The sequence below is a fragment of the Garra rufa genome, chromosome 10 (assembly GCF_049309525.1).
Source record: "Garra rufa chromosome 10, GarRuf1.0, whole genome shotgun sequence".
Lineage (NCBI taxonomy): Eukaryota > Metazoa > Chordata > Actinopteri > Cypriniformes > Cyprinidae > Garra > Garra rufa.
This window is the reverse complement of record NC_133370.1, coordinates 44993754-45018198: the sequence shown is the minus strand read 5'-3', so window position 1 is coordinate 45018198 and position 24445 is coordinate 44993754. Positions and strand designations below refer to the sequence as shown.

At 34.1% G+C, this 24445-nt stretch overlaps 1 protein-coding gene across 1 annotated transcript in view; it reads right to left on the bottom strand.

The window, feature by feature from the left end:
• Nucleotides 1-576: 576 nt before the first annotated feature.
• abhd3 (abhydrolase domain containing 3, phospholipase) overlaps nt 577-24445 on the bottom strand; it is a 31864-nt gene continuing 7995 nt past the window's right edge. The window contains exons 3-9 of the mRNA XM_073849014.1: nt 16352-16534; nt 9578-9623; nt 6604-6716; nt 4584-4757; nt 3353-3401; nt 3099-3264; nt 577-1337 (exon numbers count right to left, since the gene is read on the bottom strand). Coding sequence (XP_073705115.1) covers nt 1156-1337; nt 3099-3264; nt 3353-3401; nt 4584-4757; nt 6604-6716; nt 9578-9623; nt 16352-16534 — 913 coding nt within the window. The 3' untranslated portion in view covers nt 577-1155. The remainder of the gene's footprint in view (nt 1338-3098; nt 3265-3352; nt 3402-4583; nt 4758-6603; nt 6717-9577; nt 9624-16351; nt 16535-24445) is intronic.

Genomic DNA, 24445 nt, shown 5'->3' with positions numbered 1-24445 from the left:
AAAGTCATAAAAACATGTCCAGGTGTTTAAAGAAATGGACCTTTTTGCATTTTTTTCATGACAATGAACTCACGTGCTGTGTTAAAAATCCTTAGTTTCTTATATATTTAGTATCTTTTTCTTTCAATTAGCACAGGTTTTGTATTTCCTTTTGGAACTAGACCTCACTGATCTCACTGAGTTCATGAGTGAAAAAAGTTTTGCATTAGTACTATTATAATTATATATCATGGTACTATTTGGAATAAATTCATGAGTATTTAATAAAGCATTATGTCTAAAAAGGATGAGGGAAATCTACTTAATTGTTATAAGAATTTGCCTGGGTCAAACTAAACTCTCTTTTACTTCAGCCCTAAACTTAAAGGGGAAATCAGATGGCATTTTTTTCGCAAGTTGGTATTAATCTTTAGGGTCTTCATAAAATGTCTGCAACATATTTGGGTTAAAATTCCTCAATGGGCGTGTAAAACAACACCCTTTTTACCTTGTCCAAAACAGCTCTGTTCATAGCAACCTGTTTCTGTGCATGGCTCTTTAAATGATATTGAGCTGCAGCAGACTCCACCCCTCTCCTCAATTTTTAATTTTTTTTTTTTTTGTGTATTCGTTGATGCATCAAAAACAAAACTAATCCAGGACAAAATAAAGACCCTTATTTCACAAAGAAAAAGTAGGTATAATTTTCGTAAATTTTAAATTTTGATTTAGTGGTGAACCTGGACATTTTTTTGTGACATTGTCCCAATAGGTTTAAACAGGCAAACCTTTTTTTATGGACATGGTTTTTTACTCTCACATTGATGTGGATTCATGTAATTATCACCTAATGAGTGAGTCAATGGTCCAAGTGGATGTTAGTTAAATTTCATTTAGAAATACATGATTAAGAGACTCATACACAGACATGTAATTAACAAACAAATAAGTGCACCAATGGATGGACATATGAACCCATGGAACATGTGCAAGGATTTCTGTTCCATGAATGTAAATAAAAGAGAAGTGCTTAAAACTACTAAAATTAAGAAATAAATAAATGAACAGACAAAAAAAAAAACAATCGTGGCCCTCAAGTGAACCTGTGCCCTTCATTACGGAACTGTTTAGGGATTTTTTTTTGCTCATGGCTATAGAGGGAATGGAGAGAGAGGGTCAGTAGAGATCATCTAGACTGCTGCCTTCCTCAAACACTGCCTTGGTGAACTGGTGAAAAACGCGGTCCATGTAGGTGCTCTGCCGTGGCCACAGACCCTCCAGGAAGCCAATATGGCCGCCATGACAGGTGATGAGCAGGGCCACGTTGGGATTCTGCTTCACCGCCTCCACTGGAATGGCTGAAGAAGCAAGACCATATTAGTTTGACATGGATGGGATGAAGTTAGGACCTTTTCAACCGCCTGGGCCAAACTAAAGTTTCTTTCACGTAGGCCTAAACTTAAAGGGAACATCGGATACCAATTTTCCACAAGTTGGTATGATCTTTAGGGTCTTTGTGAAATGTTTTAGGTTTAAATTCCTCAATGGTCATATAAAACAAGACCCTTTTTACCCTGTCAAAAACAGCTGTGTTGACAGTGACCCGTTTCAGTGCATGACTCTTTAAATGATAATGAGCTATTGCTAACTCCGCCCCTCTCTTCAGTTTTTTTATATTTAGTGGCACGTTACCATCAAAAACAAAACTAATCCACTGCGTCGGGAAAAAATCAAGACTCTTATTTTCACATTTACATCCAACTACAAAACACCTACATTGCTTGCAAGACACGGTTGTTGCTACAGCTGCTAGAGCATGGAGAAAATGGCGGACAGCCAGTTGGCCGAAGGTGGAAATATGCTAAAACAGGACAGTCTGTCAGCGGCTGTGGGCGGGGCTTGAGCAGTATGACATCATATTGCTCAGAAAATCAAAACCGCTTGATAATTGAGACTCTTCAGGATTTAAAAAAAGAAGTGAATTGATTTTCACCATTATCTGGTGTTTGTGTACACACACTGCTAAGACATATTTACAGTTGAGGTCAAAAGTTTACACCCCCCTTTCAGAATCTGCAAAATGTTAATTATTTGACCAAAATAAGAGGGATTATACAAAGTGCATGTTATTGTTTATGTAGTACTGACCTGAATAAGATATTTCACATAAAAGATGTTTTCATATAGTCCACAAGAGAAAATAATAAAAGTTTACATACACTTGATTCTGAATGATCCACAGCTGTTTTTTTTTTTTAGTGATAGTTGTTCATGAGTCATGAGTTTGTCCTGAACAGTCAAACTGCCTGCTGTCCTTCAGAAAAATCATTCAGGTCCCACAAATTCTTTGGTTTTTCCACATTTTTGTGCTTTTGAACCCTTTCCAATGACTGTAAGATTTTGAAATCCATCTTTTCACACTGAGGACAACTGAGAGACCAACTATTACAGAAGGTTCAAGCGCTCACTGATGCCCCAGAAAGAAAACCATGCGTTAAGAGCTGGGGGTGAAAACTTTTTGAATTGAAGATCAGGGTAAATTTAACTTATTTTTTCTTCTGGGGAGCATGTAAGTATCTTTTGTAGCCTCTGGAGAGCAAGACTAAATGAAATAATATGCTATATAGACAAAATAAGAAAACTGTACACATCTTCATTATGTTCAAAAGTTTTCACCTCCGACTCTTAATGCATGTTTGAATCTTCTGTAATAGTTGCAAATGAGTCCCTGAGTTGTTCTCAGTATGAAAAAATAAATAAAAAACAGCTGTGGATCAATCAGGTAACAAGACAGTATTAAGAATCAAGTGGTTGTAAACTTTTGAACGGGGTTATTTTTATAAATTCAACTATTATTTTCTCTTGTGGACTACGTGTAAAGATCTTGTATTTGAAATATCTTATTCGGGTCAGTACTAAATAAACAATAACATGCATTTTGTAAAATAATTAACATTTTGCAGATTCTAAAAAGGGGGATGTAAACTTTTGACCACAATTGTATATGCAAGCACCATGCAAAAATACATTTTGCATCTGATGTCCCCTGTAAATGTCACATTTTCTTATAAATAAGGCCGCAATCTTTCACGCAACCCTAAGAAATCTGTCCGACTCACCATGATTTGGAGAAAAGACATCGTCCGCTGCATTGAGGCATAGCATTGGCACCTGCACAGACTTGATCTTGTGAATGGGGCTCGCGTCTAGATAGTAGTCATCATTGGATGGATAGCCGAACATGATGGATGTAAAACGTTCATCGAACTCTCGGATTGTTTTAGCCTGTGGAATACAAGCAATAATACTGTTATTACATTAACAATAAATGACAAATGTGACACAATATTATAAGTCAGAATGATTGACTCACCTTCATCACATGGTCTATGTCATATTTCTTTTCAAGAATGTTTCGGTGACTGCAAAAAGAAAAGGGAAATGTCACAATAAGGTTTGGGATAATCTCAATTTAATGAAGCATTCATAACTGTATTCATAACAGTGGTGTTTTATAATGAAAGAAATATGAAAATTTGCATCCTTAGGCCATCCAAGAAATTTAGCATTGCACATGCTCACCATTGGATCTTCTGTAGTGAATGGGTGCCGTGAGAATGAGGCTGTGGATTACTTTTAGAATTTAATTTGGTGTAAAAGCCCAATCAAATTAAAAATGAAAGACGTCAAATTTGTCGTTGATATTAATTCTGTTTGTTAAAACCCAGTGTAGGTGCTTTATTGTGAACATAGAAGGTCATTCGGTTGTTATTTGTGACCCTGGATCACAAAACCAGTCATAAGGGTACATTTTTGAAACCTGAGATATATATCATCTGAAATATCTGCCTAAGTAAGCTTTCCATTGATGTATGGTTTGCAAGGATAGGACAATGTTTGGCCAACTATTTGAAAATCTAGAATCTGCAAAAAAATCTAAATATTGAGAAAATCACCATTACAGTTATCTAGATGAAGTGTTTAGCAATGCATATTACTAATCAAAAATTAAGTTTTGATATATTAACGGAAGGAAATTTGCTAAATATCTTCATGGAACAAGATCTTTACTTAATATCCTAATGATTTTTGGCATAAATGAAAAATGTATAATTTGGACTCTTATTTGATTTATAATTGGCCGGTATTGTGGTCCAGGGTCACATATGCACATGGAAAATGTGCATTACTGTACACAGCATACTGCATACTACAGAAAAAGCAAGAGTAGTACACTAGTATTCTATTTCATGCATAGCTATTCAGTAGCATCATGCTATAAATTAAAACATAACTGTACCATGGTACCACCATAGCATTTTTTGTAAGGTGCTGATAAGCTGATTAAGATTTAATTAAAGTAGAATAAGCCCCACATGTGCAAAGCATTTAATTTTAACATCCTGTTCTAAAACTCAATGTGCTTCAGCAAAACACATAACAAATTCAGTTTAATCTTATTTGGCACATTTGGTAACACTCAGAAGGAGATCAGACCCAAAAAAGGGGGGCAGCCGAGGACAACGTCCTCTGCGACGGCACTACACGCACACACTAGACCGTGGTGAATTAAGCCGGGTTTATCTCCCTCTGACCCCACTGACCGGTCCACGGATGCCTGCAGGCAGCTGGTGAGGTAGGAGTTGAAGAGGAAGCGGTCCAGGGGCTTTTCCAGTGAAGCCGTGCACTCAAACACATCCCAGCCAGCCGAGAAAACCACCACTCCCTTCAGACGCACCTCAGAGCCCTTCCGTCCCAGGTAGTTGGCCAGCATCATCCTGCAGGGTGTCAAGATATGTAATTCACTGATATGATATCAGCACAGCAGCTACAACACATAGGATCTAACATATACAGGAACACACACACGCATATATATGGCTGCTAGATTTTTGTATGTAAGTCGTGTGAAGCTGACCCTTTTCTTTCTGCAAGACGAAGCGGATAAGACCGCAGTGCTGCCGACTCAGCTTTTACAGAGAAAGAGGTATAAATTTAGAGTGAAATGACGCGGTGGAGGATCTTCATCACATAAATGCATGAACAAAGCATCAATTGGGAACACTTTATAATACAAGTAAGGAATGAACATTAATAAATCATGCTTTTTATGGAAACAGCAATGTTTTAGTTGTGTATAGGTGAAGTATTAAAGGAGAAGTTCACTTCCAGAATGAAAAATCACAGATTATTTACTTACCGCCTTGTCATCCAAGATGTTCATGTCTTTCTTTCTTCAGTCGTAAAGAAAGTATGTTTTTTGAAGGAAGCATTTCAGGATTTCTCTCCATATGGTAGACTTCTATGGTGCCCGCGAGTTTGAACTTCTAAAATGCAGTTTAAATGCAGCTTCAAAGGGCTCTAAACAATCCCAGCCGAGGAAGAAGGGTCTTATCTAGCAAAACAATCAGATATTTATTTAAAAAAAATACAATTTATATACTTTTTCTGTGTATTCAGGTTCAAGACATTCAAGACCATTTTATTTTCTCCTCCAACTTCAAAATAATCCTACATCGCTGTTTTACCTTTTTGTGTAAAGGGTGTTTGATCTTCTTTGCATGTTCACTTTGTAAACACTTGGTTGGTACTTCTGTAGCGATGTAGGATGATTTTGAAGTTGGAGGAGAAAGTGAGATGGGAGTTTTTTGACATACCCCAACTGTCTTGAACCAGAAATAGAGTTCACGCAGAGCTAGAGAAGATGAGTATTTGAGGTTAAAAAGTATATAAATTGTATTTTTTTTTTTTTTTTTTAGAAAATAACCAATTGTTTCGCTAGATAAGATCCTTCTTCCTCGACTGGGATCATTTATAGCCCTTTGAAGCTGCATTTAAACTGCATTTTGAAAGTTCAAACTCGGGGGCACCATAGAAGTCCATTGTATGTGGAGAAATCCTAAAACGTTTTCCTCAAAAAACTATTTCTTTACGACTGAAGAAAGAAAGACATGAACATCTTGGATGACAAGGGGGTGAGTAAATTATCTATAAATTTTTGTTCTGGAAGTGAACTACTTAAACAAAGCTCATTCACAGAGATATGTACAGACTTCATATTTCAATAGCAGCCTTTTCACAGTTTAACAATCACACTAATCACAATTTGATTATTTGTACAGCCCTTCTTTTGATTTCAGTTCTCATTACACTGTGAATTTAATTTTTATGACTGGATTCCACGATTTTGTCTGTGTTTCTCAACAGGTCAATCACCGTTTCCACAAAAATCCTAACTGTTTTCAGCATTGATTACAACTGTTTCTTCAGCAGCAAATCAGCATATTAGAATGATTTCTGAAGGATCATGTGACATTAAAGACTGAAGTAATGATGCTGAAAATTCAGCTTTGCATCACAGAAATAAATTACATATTAAAATATACTCAAATAGAAAAAATATTTTACAATATTGCTGTTTTACTGTACAAATAAATGAGCAGAAGAGACCCCAAACTTTTCAATGGTGGAATATTTCATTCTCTATTTAATTAAAGGCACTACATAGTTCAGATCAGTGGAAAAAAAACAGGGCTAGAGTGTCCTGGTATGTAAGATCACAGCAGATGAATTCCCATTTAAGGGCAGGATAGACCCATTTATGTGTGTGTGTGTTAAACTCACCCGCCCATAGAAACCCCAGCCGCCATGAGCGGAGCTTTGTCAATGGTCCGCTGGACATGTTCAATGACAACTTCCAGATCCTCAGTGTTCGCTGCACAGTACGTCCTCGGTGTCTAGAGCCCAGTGAGCAAAGGATATATAGTCATAAGAGGGAGAGAGCTCATATCTATAACCACAGACAAACTCACACCAGAGATCTGTATTTATACTCAGGGGATCTTAAAACCTCATTTGAACTTGTCCACTAACCATTGAGCATAAGGATCAAGCTTGTTAATTAGAACAGCAGAGGATAGCCTAGATTTATGCTTTCAGTTTGCATAGATATCAGTTTGCATAACCATGTCGGTACGCAAATGAGTGGTCTGAACTTATTTACACAAAAATACACTACCAGTCAGAAGTTTTTAGACAGTACGATTTTTAATGTTTTTTTTTAAAAAGTCTCTTCTGCTCACCAAGCCTGCATTTATTTGATCCAAAGTACAGCAAAAACAGTAAAACGTTGAAATATTTTTACTATTTAAAATAACAGTTTTCTATTTGAATATATTTTAAAATGTAATTTATTCATGTGATTTCAAAGCTAAATTTTTAGCATCATTACTCCAGTCACATAATCCTTCAGAAATCATTATAATATTCTGATTTGCTGTTCAAAACCATGTATTGTTATTACTATGTTAAAAACAGCTGAGTAGATTTTTTTTCAGGTTTCTTTGATGAATAAAAAGTTCAAAAGAACAGCACATCAGCATATTAGAATGATTTCTGAAGGATCATGTGAGACTGAAGACTGGAGTAATGATGCTGAAAATTCAGCTTTGCATCACAGGAATAAATTACATTATACAATATATTCAAATAGAAAGCAGTTATTTTAAATACAAAAAAAAACAGTCACAATACTACGGTTTTTGTTGTATTTTGGATCAAATAAATGCAGGCTTGATGAACAGAACAGACTTCTCTAAAAACATAAAATATCTTTTTTTTATTTTTTTTATAATAGCAATTTGCATATACTCCAGAATGTTATGAAGAGTGATCAGATGAATTGCATAGTCCTTCTTTGCCATGAAAATTAACTTAATGCCGAAAAAAAACTTTCCACTGCATTCCATTGCTGTCATTAAAGGACCTGCTGAGATCATTTCAGTAATGGTCTTGTTAACTCAGGTGAGAATGTTGACGAGCACAAGGCACGAGATAATTATGTCAGGCTGATTGGGTTAGAATGGCAGACTTGACATGTTAAAAGGAGGGTGATGCTTGAAATCATTGTTCTTCCATTGTTAATCATGGTGACCTGCAAAGAAACGTGTGCAGCCATCATTGCGTTGCACAAAAATGGCTTCACAGGCAAGGATATTGTGGCTACTAAGATTGCACCTAAATTAACAATTTATAGGATCATCAAGAACTTCAAGGAAAGAGGTTCAATTCTTGGTAAGAAGGCTTCAGGGCGTCCAAGAAAGTCCAGCAAGCGCCAGGATCGTCTCCTAAAGAGGATTCAGCTGCGGGATCGGAGTGCCACCAGTGCAGAGCTTGCTCAGGAATGGCAGCAGGCAGGTGTGAGTGCATCTGCACGCACAGTGAGGCCAAGACTTTTGGAAGATGGCCTGGTGTCAAGAAGGGCAGCAAAGAAGCCACTTCTCTCCAAAAAAAAAAACATCAGGGACAGATTGATCTTCTGCAAAAAGTATGGCGAATGGACTGCTGAGGACTGGGGCAAAGTCCTATTCTCAGATGAAGATCTTTCCGATTGTTTGGGGCATCTGGAAAAAGGCTTGTCCGGAGAAGAAAAGGTGAATGCTACCATCAGTCCTGTGTCATGCCAACAGTTAAGCATCCTGAGACCATTCATGTGTGGGGTTGCTCCTCATCCAAGGGAGTGGGCTCACTCACAATTTTGCCCAAAAACACAGCCATGAATAAATAATGGTAACAAAACACCCTCCAACAGCAACTTCTTCCAACAACCCAACAACAGTTTGGTGAAGAACAATGCATTTCCCAGCACGATGGAGCACCGTGCCATAAGGCAAAAGTGATAACTAAGTGGCTCTGTGACCAAAACGTTGACATTTTGGGTCCATGGCCTGGAAACTCCCCAGATCTTAATCCCATTGAGAACTTGTGGTCAATCCTCAAGAGCCGGGTGGACAAACAAAAAACCCACTAATTCTGACAAACTCCAAGAAGTGATTATGAAAGAATGGGTTGCTATCAGTCAGGATTTGGCACAGAAGTTGTTTGAGAGCATGCCCAGTCGAATTGCAGAGGTCCTGAAAAAGAAGGGCCAACACTGCAAATACTGACTCTTTGCATAAATGTCATGTAATTGTCGATAAAAGCCTTTGAAACGTATGAAGTGCTTGTAATATTATTTCAGTACATCACAGAAACAACTGAAACAAAGATCTAAAAGCAGATTAGCAGCAAACTTTGTGAAAACTAATATTTGTGTCATTCTCAATATATATATATATATATATATATATATATATATATATATATATATATATACAAACGACTATATATATATATATATATATATATATATATATATACACACACACACACACACATAAAATGGGACAAATTTTAAGTTGTTCAAACATATTACTAGCTCTTAGACATGAAGTACTACTACAGAGTTTTGATGCCTCCTGTGATGACAAATAAATAATATCATCTGAATTCCAACAAAGTTCATGAGTCAGAGGAAAGCATCTATCGACAGGCTCTTGTATACAAGGGTTGTTTGAACAACAGACATTACATAACTTTATTTGAATGACTCAAGCTCCATAGATATATTTGGTAATATTCATGCCGACAGAAGCGTGCGTCACCTGTGCCAAAACTTAACGTAACAACTTTGGTCACTTTGAACTAGTTTGAAAAGGAAAGGAAAGCTGGCAACTTTTTATTAAACAGAACACAGAGGAGATAAAAAGATGAACCTTACCAATAACTTTTCACCCGATACACCCCTGTTATTGAACACCACACATCTGAAAAACACAAGAGAGGATTCTGATTGGTTGATGTGTTCTAAGGCTAGAACATGAATGAATAAATGTAAAAATGTAAGTAGTTCCATACACAAGCATTTAAACCTGAGATAATCACATTAAAAAGACACATGGAAAATATATTAATGTACTTATATTAAAAGAGTAGTTCACTTTCAGAACAAAAATGTACAGATAATTTACTCACCCCGTTGTTATCCAAGATGTTGATATCTTTCTTTCCTTAGTCTATGAGAAATTAAATTTCTTGAGAAAAAACATGTCAGGATTTCTCTCCATATAGTGGACTTCTATGGTGCCCCCGAGTTTGAACCTCCAAAATGCAGTTTAAATGCAGCTTCAAAGGACTCTAAATGATCCCAGCAAAGGTATCTAGCGAAATGATTGGTCATTTTCAAAACAAACTCACTATTTATGTAATTTCTAACCTCAAATTCTTGTCTTGTCTTTTCTTTCTCAACTTTAAAATCATCCTACATCGCTGCAGATGTCCTCCTGACCCAGTGTTTACAAAATGAACATGCAAAGAAGATCTATTGCCCTTTACAAAAAAAAAAAAGGTAAAACAGCGATGTTGGGCGAAGCTGAAGACGAAAACAAGATGGGAGTTTTTCCTGATACCCTAATTGTATTTCCCCGGATTACATAGACTATGAATGCGCAACGCAGAGACAAGACAAGACGAGCATTTGAGGTTAAAAAGTATATAAATTGTCAATTTGTTGGGAAAATGACAGATCGTTTCACTAGATAAGACCCTTCTTCCTCGGCTGGGATCATTTAGACCCCTTTGAAGCTGCATTTACACAGAATTTTGGAAGTTCAAACTTGGGGGCACCATTGAAGTCCACTACACTCTTAAAAACAAAGGTGCTTCACGATGCCATAGAAGAACCTTTTTTGCCCAAATGGTGGCATAAAGAACCTTTGATATCTGAATAACCTTTCTGTTTCACAAAAGGTTCTTTGTGGCCAAAGAAGATTCTTCAGATTATAAAAAGAAAAGAAAGAGATGGTTCTTTAAAGAACCTTTGACTGAATGGTTCTTGGTGGAACCAAAAATGGTTCTTCTATGGCATCGCTGCGAAGAACCTTTAAAAGCACCTTTATTTTTAAGAGTGTATATGGAGATAATTCCTAAAATGTTTTTCTCAAGAAACATAATTTCTTTACAACTGAAGGAAGAAAAATCTTGGATGGCAAAGTAAACTAATAATTAATTCATCAGATCAGAGTCAATAAAGTTCTATAAAATTGCATATTTACAACTTTTAATATTTTAATAATTTCCTATTACTTTTCGAGCTGTGTAAGCTCTGATATTTCCAGGTTTTTCATAACCAAATTCAATCTAAAACATTTTTGCCCTGTAATGATAAACACACCTAAAAACTAGTGTCACGTTCTCTGAAATCATTTATTGTGAGTGTTTTCCTTTAACTGTTATCATTTTCCTGTGCCAGCCTTGTTTGACTGCTCCTGAGAGAAAAGCTGTGTGATGTTTGAAAGCAGGTTTGTTTGTTTTTTCTAGTTCTGTCGACCTTCAGTCTACCACAACATTTCCATTGGGTCAGTTTGTTCGGAGGTCTGGTCATGCTGCTGGGTCAACTTCAGTTTCTGTCAGTTCATGCCCTGAGTCTCAATAGTGGTTTGTACACATTGTTACAAGGTTGCTAGGTGAAAATCGGATCACTTGGAAATGTAGCAACACACCAATCCTAAACAAGCTGCCTGATTAGATCACAAATCTGTTGCAAAAGTTATGTGCCAAGGAATCAGTTTGTTCAAGTATGAATAATAGCAATAGCCTTCACATCTTCAGTATTCACACACAGTGACAGTGTTTGCGTCATTAAATAATTCTGAACCTCAAAGGCATGTCTTTGATCAAATGATATGAGTTGTTAATGTGCATTAGTGTTTGGAACTCAAACGCTATCATTTTCTAGCACATGGGAGCTTTGAAGAAGGCATTAACCCCCCGTTTTGCTGCCTGTTTATCGCACACAGTTCATGTATGTGGTTGATAAGAGCAAGACCAGAGTTATCTGATAAAACATGTAACCCTGTGCCGTCAAACTACATTCCTAGGGCCAGACTACTGACTACTTCTAAGAGCTTTTCCGCTCTTATTTATCATAAACATTTTTATATCACTCATTTCAGAACTTTCGTTCATTTAAAGGCACAGTTCACCCAAAAAATGAAAACTCTGTCATTATTTACTCACCCTCACATTATTCCAAACCTGTATGAGTATCTTTCTTCTGTTGAACACAAAAGTAGATATTTTGAAAAATATAGGTAGCCAAACACTTTCTGGTTTCCATTGACTTCCACAGTATTAAAGTACCATTAAGTACTGTATTCAAAGAGTATTCTTTATCTTCCTTGTTTAATTGCTTCCTGCTTTGTATTCAGAAAGTACAATGTGTACTTGTTGCCCACACTAAATAAATAAAGTTTCTTTATTGGAATTGATGGTCCCATGAAGAGCCTTTAACATCCATGCAACCTTTGAAATGCAGAAAAGGTTCTTTATAGTGGAAAAAAGTTACAAAAATTAAGAACTAGGCCTATTCACTGAAAGGTTCAATGCAAAAACACTCTTTTGCAAACTTTATTTTTAAGAGTGCACATTTAGGTGCATGTATTTCAGGTTTTAATGTTTCTGACTACCTGACAAAAACAGAAATGGTTAAACCCATGTTAACACATGTTTTGAGAGCACCTTAGCAATGTGCTGTCTTTCTGTTCTTGATTAGAAGACAACACTTAAGAAAGATTTTTGCATTAAACAATATACTATTAGTAGATATTTATCAAGATATCAAGGTTGAGTGTGCTTTTTAATAGCATGAGTTTTATTTTTGTGTCACTGAAATGCTATTACAGTTTTTGTTAATATTTTGAATTAAATTGTAATTTTATATTTTCAGCTTAAAAAGTTGTCATCGTTTCTCACCGTTTATTCCAAACATGTATTTTTTTCTTTCAAAACAAAAAAAAAAGATATTTTTGAAGAATTATGGGCACCAAACAGTATTATTTTTATACTGTGGAAATCAATGGCGACCATCCACTGTTTGGTTACCAATTTCAACTAAAAGAAATACTAAATCTATACAGATTTGGAGCAATTTAAGGAAGAGTGAATGTCAGAACTTTAATTTTCAGGTGAATTATCCCTTTAATTTTAGTTAAAGTTTTAGTAATTTTATGTTTTTGGCTATTTTATTAATTAGGTTTAAACTTAGTTTTCATTATTTTAGTATTTTAAATTTTACAAAATAAAAATGCATTGGCAATTATAGCTGAAATATAATAAAGTTCTGCTTTTTTATATTATATTTTATTTTCAGTTAATGTTTGTTTTTAAGTAACTCAATAAATTATTTATTTCTTTATTTTTCATAAAATAAGTCAACAATAAGTCAGAAAATGACTTATTGTTTCGCTAGATAAGGCCCTTATTTCTCAGCTGGGATTGTGTAGAGCTCTTTGAAGCTGCATTGAAACTGCAATTTGGACCGACAACCCGCTGATCCCCAATGAAGTCCATTATATGGAAAAAATCCTGGAATGTTTTCCTCAAAAACCTTAAAGGATTAGTTCACTTCCAGAGCAAAATCTTTACAGATAATGTACTCGCCCCTTGTCATCCAAGATGTGCATGTCTTTCTTTCTTCAGTCACAAAGAAATTATGTTTTTTGAGGAAAACATTTCAGGATTTCTCTCCATATAATGGACTTCTATGGTGCCCCCGAGTTTGAACTTCCAAAAATGCAGCTTAAATGCAGCTTCAAAGGACTCTAAACGATCCCAGCCGAGGAAGAAGTGTCTTATTTAGCAAAACAATCAGTTATTTAAAGAAAAAAAAAAGTACAATTTATATACTGCGTGAAATCTGTGTATTCTGGTTCAAGACAGTTAGAGTATGTTGAAAAACTTCCATCTCATTTTCTCCTCCAACTTTAAAATCTACAATACTGTTTTATCTTTTTTTGGTAATGGGAGTTAACCTTCTTTGGATGTTCACTTTGTAAACACTTAGTCGGTACTTCTGCAGCAAAGGCAGGAGAAAATGAGATGGAAGTTTTTCAACATACATTAAATGACTTGAACCGGAATACACACAGTTCACACAGAGCTAGACAAGATGAGCATTTGAGGTTAAAAAGTATATCATTTTTTTTTTTTTTTAAACAACTGACCATTTCGCTTGATAAGACCCTTCTTCCTCGGCTGAGATAATTTAGAAACTTTAAACATTAAAACTGCATTTTGGAAGTTCAAAGTCAGGGGCACCATTGAAGTCCACTATATGGAGAGAAATCCTCAAATGTTTTGCTCCAAAAAAAAAATTTCTTTACGACTGAAGGAAGAAAGACATGAACATCTTGGATGACAAGGGGGTGAGTACATTATCTGTAATTATTTGTTCTGGAAGTGAACTAATCCTTTAAACTTTGCTTTTTGGAATTAAAAATAAAGTTTTTAACGTCTTAACAGCAGAAATCCCAACATCCATTAGTCAGCCACAAATGACTCCTTGAAACTTTGAGACTAACATACGTCACTGCTTATGTGTAATTGTAGCTCTAGCGGCTGGTGGGCCGTTTTCTGCTGCGGCATGGAAAGTTGCTCTTAGCTAAGCTGCAAAGCTGGTCAAAGCTGCAATTCATTAAGCAGAGAACAGGCCAAAAGAAAGATGCTGAGTGAGCTGCTGTAGTCCCACGGCCTCACGCCTCTGGAGACTTACAAGAATGAGCTCCTGACAGATGCCCAAAAGGAGAGAAAGTGCCCGTCTCTGCATCCCTGAAGGCTTTAATTCAGAGCTCAGCTGTTTGTTGACTCTCTCTCACTCTCTTTCTGTCTACATGAAGTGGCAGCTTCAGAAGTGGAATCTGACAAAGATGTTACATGGTTATTGTAAGCATGCATAATGCATTGATCTACCCCACACCTACACATGTTCTGCCGCAGGTGTGGCATAAAGCTTACAAAAGCAAGCCTTTCTGAATCTTGCGGTACAAAATATGCACAGCAAATGGAAATTATTTTTCTTTTCGAAGTGCACTACAGGTGCAGTAGATGGTGAAGGAGAACGCAGTTGTGCATTAATAAAACTGAGAAATTGTGATGGGATGACTCAAATGCAAAGAACTGAAAATGCACAAAAATTATGTGCAATTCATAAAAAAGGATAATACCATAAAAGTACCATAAAAGTTGAATTTGACAGCTATTTTATTTTCCCCGAATTATTCCGTTTTTGACAATCAGAAACTCGTCATTTTAAATTTAGAAATAGGTTTGCAAACATTCAGCACATAACTTATTCCACACTGTTTGTCATGAAAGACTGGTTTGAGTGATACCAGTCTGACTTGTGGAGGAAAGATGTACTTACGGTTGCCAAGTTGGCGGTTTTCCCGCAGATTAGGCTACTTTTAAAGGGATAGCCCCCCCAAAAAATGAAAACTTGTTTGAGTGTCTTTCTTCTGTTGTGCACAAAAGAATAATGTTGGCAAGCAAACAGTTGCCAGTAGCCACTGCCTTCCGTTGTATGGAAAAAAAAAATACCATGGAAGCCAATGGCTACCATCAACTGTTTGGTTACCAACATTCTTCAAAGTATCTACTTTTGTGTTATACAGAAGAAAGAATCTTTCCAAACTCAAATTCAAAGTGAGAAAATGATGATTTTTCATTTTTCAACCATTTTTTTTTTTTTGGTGTGATATATTGCACAAATTGTATATGACTGAAATGCTTATATTGAAATATTTTACCCATTTTATATTCTACCAATGTTTTGTGAGGAACCTTTGCCTTTATTAAAACAGACTCTGTTTATGATTACTTCTGTTGTAGTGATTTTTGAATTCTGAAACTGTGTATGAGCACAGGTATATTTGTAGCAATAGCCAAAAATACATTGCATGGGTCAAAATTATTGATTTGTCTTTTCATTAAGATATTAAGTAAAGATCATGTTACATGAAGATATTCAGTCAATTTTCTACCATAAATATATCAAATCACTTATTTTTTTATTAGTAATATGCATGGCTGAGAACTTCATTTGGACAACTTTAAAGGCGATTTTCTTAATATAAAATAAAAATAAAGGTGCTTCATGATGCCATAGAATAAACTTTTTGTCTAAATGGTTCCATAAAGAACCTTCTTCAGGTTATAAAAAGGTAAGAAAGAGATGGTTCTTTAAATAACCTTTGACTGAATGGTTCTTTGTGGAACCAAAAATGGTTCTTTTATGGCATCGCTGTGAAGAACCTTTTAAAGCACTTTTATTTTTTTTAAGAGTGCATATTTCCTCTTAACAAACCATACATCAATGGAAAGCTTATTTATTCAGCTTTCAGATGATGTATAAATCTCAATTAAAAAAAAAAAAAAAAGACCCTTATGACTGGTTTTGTGGTCCAGGGTCACATTTTAAGTATGAGAGTGGCATAATTTTGGGCTATTTTTGTTTGGCCATTGGGCTAGTTTTGTTAGTAGACCTGGCAACACTCATTGTGCTACTATTTTTCACTATGTCTGGACTGGACTTTGCTCACCTGTAATGTGTGAACGACGTCACAGTATGCTTCCATTGTATAACAAGTCAAGAGAACAAGTACATTGTGATTCCTTATGACCCTTTTCTAAATTAAAGGCTGTGAACCAGGCTGCTCACCTGAAGCCCAGGTCCCGACTTTGCTGTACCATATGCAGAATGTAGGATTCGCGGCTTGTGCCCGTCAGTCCCGGGAGCAGCAGCACAGTGGGGCGCGTGGACTGGTCCGGGTGGGACGCGCTGTCATCATTGTCAAACCAATCCAGGGAGATCTGGCCTCCATCTGGTGCTCTAATGAGCTCACTGCCGGACACACAGAACAGCTTAATTTAGCCAGAGGAACATTCAGTCAAAACTGTGGAACTGTGTGTTAATACTAGCTTAAGTGCTCATAAATAGTACAAAGAGGGAAACTGTTACAGGAATCTAACTCAACTAACAAAAGCACCATTAAGTACCATGGTAGTACAGCGGTTGTATGGCAATCCGTATCACACCACAGAGGTCTCTTAAGCCACTAATAATGAACAGTAGGAATGAAATTGGATTGGAAATAAAATACTGTGCTTTGTTCTTGTGTGCAAATGCCTTTGTGCTTTTATTATGCAAACTAACATTCATGCTTAGGAATGTACTGTACTCTATATTTAAAGTGATGCAGATCCTGATTGAAATGATTCTCTAAATGATCAAACTAGTCTACTCAAAGCTGACTGAGAGTACAAAATATATTAGTAGAATATATAACAATACAAATACAATACCAGTCAGAAGTTTAAAATAGCTGTTCTATTTGAATGTATTTTAAATATATATTATATTTAATATATGTGACCCTGGACCACAAAACCAGTCATAAGGTTAAATTTTACAAAACTGAGATGTATACATGATACAAAAGCTCAATAAATAAGCTTTCTATTGATGTATGGTTTGTTAGGATAGGACAATATTTGGCCGAGATACATCTATTTAAAAACCAGGAGTCTGAGGGTGCAAAAAAATCAAAATACTGAGAAAATCACCTTAAAGGTTGTCCAAATTAGGTTCTTAACAATGCATATTACTAATCAAAAATTACATTTTGATATATTTACAATTTGAATTTTACAAAAAATCTTCATGGAACATGATCTTTACTTAATTTCCTAATGATCTTTGGCATAACAGAAAAAATCTAACATTCTGACCCATGCAATGTATTTTTGGCTATTGCTACAAATATACCCCAGCGACTTAAGACTGGTTTTGTGGTTCAGGGTCACATATTTATTTCTGTCTTCAGTGTCACATGATCCTCTAGAAATCATTCTAATATGCTGATTTGCTACTCAAGAATTTTTTTTTATTATGACTATCAGTATTTTTTTTCAGGATTATTTGACAATAGAGGGATCTAAACATCAGCATTTATTTGAAATAAAAAGCTTTTGTAACACTACACCATTCAAAAGAATTTGGGAAAGAAATGATTGAAATTAATATTTTGATTTAGCAAGGATGTTTTAAAATGATCAAAAGTGATGTTTGTTATGATATGTGTGCTGGACGGACGAGACGAAACACTTTAAGAACAAGATATTTAATAGAATCTTCTGATTGGAACAGGCAGGAACACGAAGAACTTCCACACACGCCGACATGAACATTTAAAGACCGACAGGGAACTGCAAAGAGACAGACTTATAAAGGCAAACTAATCATAAAACACAGGTGACGGAGATAATGAGCAAACGAGGGCAAATCCAATGATCACAGGATGGCAGGGGGAGACAAAAGGAGAAACCAAGTACATAGACATGAATGTAACAATGTTAAAGACATTTATATGTTATAAAAGATTCCAGTTTCAGATAAATGCTGTTTTTCTGAACTTTCTATTCATCAAAGAAACCTGAAAAAATTCTACTTAGTAATAAATGTTTTTCGAGCAGCAAATCAGCGTATTAGAACGATTTCTGAAGAATCATGTAACGCTGAAGACTGGATTAATTATGCTAAAAAATTCAGCTTTGAAATCACAGGAATAAATAACGTTTTAAAATATACTGAAATAGAAAACTTAATAATTAATTAATTTAAATAGTAAAAATATTTCAACATTTTACTGTTTTTGGATTAAAATGGGATTAAATAATTTTTTTTATACTTTTTATATTTAATTATATACATATTCTAAGTTGCATTTCACTGTTTTTATTCATTTTGAGGAAAACAGACTGAATCAGTTTTTTTAGTGAGTGAGATGAATTAATGCATGTTCACATTTATTCTAGAACTAAAGTAACATCTTACTCCCAATTTTTCTCAACATGGGGACAGGAGAGCTTTCAATCAATAAATGGGAAAAAGTAACTGGCGCTGCTTATTTAAAAAATAAATGTAGACATTTCTTGTAAATTAAAAAGTAATGCGTTACTTCACTAGTTACTTAAAAAAGTAATCTGATTACATAACTTGCGTTACTCCCAACACTGTATAGCACAATTCAAAATAAGTAATTTTTCGAAGTTGTAAATAAAACCTTTTAAAGTATGTTTTGCAAGAAACTAATATTTCATTCTTTACACTTTCAAAATATTCAGATTTAGTTCAGTGTATTACTCGCTGATTCTTTGTAATTGTTTGTGAGATTCCTAAGAATTTCAGTGCAGTGTTGTTTTCGTCAACGATGACGATGACGAAATCATTTCGCCACTTTTTTCCATGACGATAACGAGACGATGACGAGATAAAAATGGCTCGTTGATGACTAAAACATGACGAGACGTGTGTGAGTTTTCGTTGACGAGACGAGAATAGACGAAAATGTTAGTGGGTGGTCCGTCAGACGTTTAAAATGCATGACATTTCCGCTTATTGTGCATGCCAATTAAAACTTAAAAAGTATCTGACGCTATGGCAAGCCGTTTTAGCATTAAATACTCTTTGCTATACTAGTATGGCAAGCCGTTTTAGCATTCCATCCTTTTTTTGTCTTTTATGTTCTAAAACATTTCTTCATTATTGTAATTATTGGTGAAAATAGTCGATCCGGAAGCTCACATTGTGTTGAACTATAGATCTGCTATTTTCAGAACTTATAAGTGACACTACCCAACAGTAAAATACTTACTGACCTACATTAATTTGTTAAAAGACTACTTTTTTCCCTTTTTTTGACTAAAACTAGACTAAAACCTTTTTGACTTTTCGTCGACTAAAACTAGACTAAAACCTTTTTGACTTTTCGTCGACTAAAATTGGACTAAAACTATCACATATAGAAGTGACTAAAATTTGACTAAAACTAAGAAGCATTTTAGTCCAAAAGACTAAGACTAAGACTAAATCTAAGATGGTTGTCAAAAACAACACTGTTTCAGTGTGATTTTTCTATGCCATATTTTGCATAACTATGAATAAGTACTTCATAATTGTCAGTTATGTGGAATTGGAGAGTTAAGTGGTGAACAGGGTTAGAGTTGGATATGCTCAATGTATTTCTCAGGTCTAAAGCCAAAGTCAGTCTGAAGTCTGGCACTAGCCACATCCCACCCGTGCTCTGAGATGACATCATTTCCCCTGCTGGACATAAGCTTGCCTCCAACTTCTACATTAGCGCTTACACTTGGCTAATATGGGTTCAATGGCACATGTTGTTTTTGCACTTAAAAACTCACATCAGTCAAAAAATAATATATAACATTCATGGTGGATCTATTGGCACCTTCATGATACATTGCTGACCGTATGTGTTATGACTGTGTGAACTAAGAATTAAAAAAAATATGATACAAAGTACACATCTTCATTCTGTTCAAAAGTTTTCACCCCCCGGCTCTCAATGCATGGTTTTTCCTTCTGAAGCATCAGTGAGTGTTTAAACCTTCTGTAATAGTTGCATATGAGTCCCTCAGTTGTCCTCAGTGTGGAAACATGGATCTCAAAATCATACAGTCATTGTCGGAAAGGGTTCAAATACACAAAAATGTTGGAAAACCAAAGAATTTGCGGGACCTGAAGGATTTTTCTGAAGAACAGCGAGCAGTTTAACTGTTCAGGACAAACAAGGGACTCATAAACAACTATCACTAAACAAAAAACACAGCTGTGGATCATTCAGGTAACAACACAGTATTAAGAATCAAGTGTATGTAAACTTTTGAACAGGGTCATTTTTATATCAACTATTATTTTGTCTTGTGGACTTTATGTAAACGACTTTAATGTGAAATATCTTATTCAGGTCAGTACTAAATAAAAAATAACATGCATTTTGTATGATCCCTTTTATTTTTGTCAAATAAATAACATTTTGCAGATTCTGCAAGGTGTATGTAAACTTTTGACCTCAACTGTATTCACATAGAAAAAGTTATTATTTTTTTAAAAATAGTAATATTTTACAATATTAGTGTTTTTACTGTATTTTTATCAAATAAATACAGCCTTGATCAGCATAAAATAACCATTTTTTATTTAATAAAAAAACTTTTATTTAATCATATTATAATTTGTACACAAACTATTTACTCAAAATTATTTGAAATATGAGTGTTCTCTTTGAAGATCAGCCTTCATATACAGCAGGTATACCTTTACAAAATTCAGCTGATGCATGATGTATTTACAGTGGATGAACTGGTCTTATCTGTAGTTTTTTATGGCCTCATCATGACTCTGCTGGAAGTGTCTGACTCCTCCAGAGTCACTGCGGAGAGAATCTGTGTCAAAGGGCTCTCGTGTTGTCTTTCAGCGCTCCGCTAAAGCCAGCTTTCTCACAGAACAGACGACACGCAGAGCTACATGTGTGCGATGTAATTTCAGATCCGTCATTAAATATGCACTCTCTAGACCAAGTCTGTCTGCAGTCACTGCCCGCACTCTCAATGTGGCAAAGTTTTTTATAGACATGTAAATCCCACCTTTCAAAATGCCAGACAGTGAGAGACCAATCTGGCACAGCGCTTACCAATGACAATCTATTGACTTTCAGTAATATTTCTACAGAGAAATAAATGCTTTTATCTTTTAGCAAATATCTCAGTTTCCAGATATCTTATTTTCAACATATACTGACACTATGGCCAAAATACTGGGCTGCATAAAATAAATAGTGGCTGCAATTACATTTTTTTTATTCTACTTTTTTTGTAGGGCTTCGCAATTTGGCAAAAAAAAAAATTTGCAATTATGTATCAACATAATAATATAATTATTATTATTGTTATTATTAATAATACATTAAAATATTAAAGACAATAGGAAATATTACTATTGCAAAAATATTAGATTTAAAAATTGTATTAAAAAGCTCCAGGTTTGCTGTACTTTTTACATAATAATAATAATAATAATAATAATAAATGAAAATTTTAAAGACAGTAGGAAATGATACTATTGTAAAAATATTGCAATTAAAAATGCTTTTTAAAAAGCTCCAGGTTTGCAGTAAATTTAAATAATAATAATAGTAATGTCATATTTATTATTAATAAATGAAAATATTAAAGACAATAGGAAATAATACTATTGCAAAAATACTACAATTAAAATGCTATTAAAAAAGCTGCTCCAGGTTTGCTGTACATTTGTACATTTAAATAATAATAATGCTATATTTATTATTGATAAATGAAAAAAAATTAAGATAATAGGAAATAATACTATTGTAAAAATATTACAATTAAAAAATCTCCAGGTTTGCTGTACATTTTAAATAATAATAATAATAATAATAATAATAATAATAATAATGATAATAATGTCATATTTATTATTAATAAATGAAAATATTAAAGAAAATAGAAAATAATACTATTCTAAAAATATTACTATTGAAATGCTATTAAAAAGATCCAGGTTTGCTGTACATTTTAAATAATAATAATAATAATGTCATATTTATTTTTAATAAATAAAAATATTACAGAAAATAGGAAATATTACTATTGCTAAAATATTACATGCTACTAAAAAAAGCTCTAGGTTTGCTGTACTTTTTAAATAATGATAATAATAATAATAATAATAATTATTATTATTATTATTATTATTATTATTATTATTATTATTATTATTACTAAATTAAATAAAACTAATAAAGAAAATAGAAAATTATACTATTGTAAAAAATATTACATTTAAAAATGTAATTGAAAAAAGCTCTAGGTTTACTGTACTTTTTAAATAATATATAATTATAATTATATTATTATTATTATTATTATTACTAAATTAAATAAAAATATTAAAGAAAATAGACAATAGTACTATTATTTATACAAAAATATTACATTTAAAATGTTATTGAAAAAAAGCTCTAGGTTTGCTCCACTTTTAAAATAATAATAACAATAATAATAATAATAATTATTATTATTATTAGTAGTAGTAGTAGTATTAGCATTATTAAATTAAATTAAAAGAAAACAGACAATAGGAAATACTATTGCAAAAATATTACAAATGCTATTGAAAAAGCTCCAGGTTTGCTGTACCTTTTAAATAATAATAGTAATAATAACATTAATAATAATAATAATTATTATCAGAAGTAGTATTAATAAATAAAGTTAAAATATTAAGGAAAACAGGAAATATTACTACAGCAAAAATACTATTTCACTTTAAAATAAAACATCGCATATTAAAAAAATAACAATAATAATCACTTTATTTTACAGCACCACTGTAAAATTACAATACTAATAGTTGGGTGAATACATGAACTAAGAATGAACAGTACTTCTACATCATTTATTGGTTATTAAATATATATTATAATATATTAATCTCAACATTTATTAATGCATTATTGAAATCAAAAGTTGTTTGTTAACATTAGTTAATGCACTGAACTAACAAACAACGAACATTTACTAACATTAATAAACACTGTAATAACTCCTTTGTTCTTTGTTAGTTAATACATTAACTACTATTAACAAATGACACCTTATTGTGAAGTGTTACCTATGTTAGTTTTAATTTCTTTATTTTCAGTTTCATTTGTTTCAAAACTAAAGAATGTCTGCAACATCAATACTGTTAATTACCATAAAGCTGCTTTTAAACAAACTGTAAAGTTTAAAGCACTAAGTAAATGTGACTTGACCTTAAAAGTACTTCAGAAAACGTGTTTTAATGTTTAACAAAGCCTTGTCCTTTTGACTTCTATTGTAAGTGCTGTACTGCAAACACAAATCAAACCTTTGATCATGTAGTCAGAATTATTGTCTGTGACATTCACCAACCTACATTCCTTTGGTACCAATATTTTAGACAATGAACCTGAACAGAAAGCTCAGATATTGCTGGTATTTGCTGTTTGGATCTGTATTCCCAGGACATTGTGTTTCCAAAACAGAAGCTCCAATTTCACACCTGACTACATGGCACTGAAGCTCAGAGACGGATGATATCACACACCAGAGCATTCAGTGCGTCCCAGCATGCATCGCACCCTTCCCTCCTAACGGGAATGCGCAGCTGCTGGGACGGTCAAACTCAGACGCCCTTGACTTCAAACACTGTCCTCGATCATTCCATACAAACAGCAGGATCCGTAAGCAGATTTGCTCGCTCGGACACATGTGCGCCTCTCACGCCGGCCCCGTATTGAGACGGAGGAAACGGATTAGCTATCGATTCCAATCCCGTTAAAAGCAATGCAGGTGACGAGTCAAACAGAACGGATGCTGTTGTTTGTGTACATGCATCTTCTCTGATCGCTGAGCAGAAATGCACAGGGGCCGATTTAGCCTCTAAATTGGTTTAGTGCAGCACAGAATCAGTTTACCCAGATCAGTAACTGATAGTTGCTACAATATGATAAACACGCCAACATTCACCACACAAAACACTGTTACTAACGAGAGCTTGAGCAAGCGTGAGTACTTTTTTAGCACGAATAATGTTTAAATTCCAGATGCTGTAAAGTTGTGATGTTTTTCCTGTATTGGGATGGAAAAATTATGAAATTGTGAAAATCTAATATATTTCTTATATTAAAATTATTATTATGAGTATTATTAAAAATAAATATTAATATAGAGATTTGAATACAATATATAATAAAATATATGCCAAAGTCGTTTCATTTTGTCCCAACTTTAAAAAATTCCATCTGTGAATCTAAAGGGTAGATCTCACAAAAAAAACAAAAAAAAAACAGATAATACCTGGATTAGATTTCACTCCAAAATCAAAACCAAAAAGGTATTCGTTTCT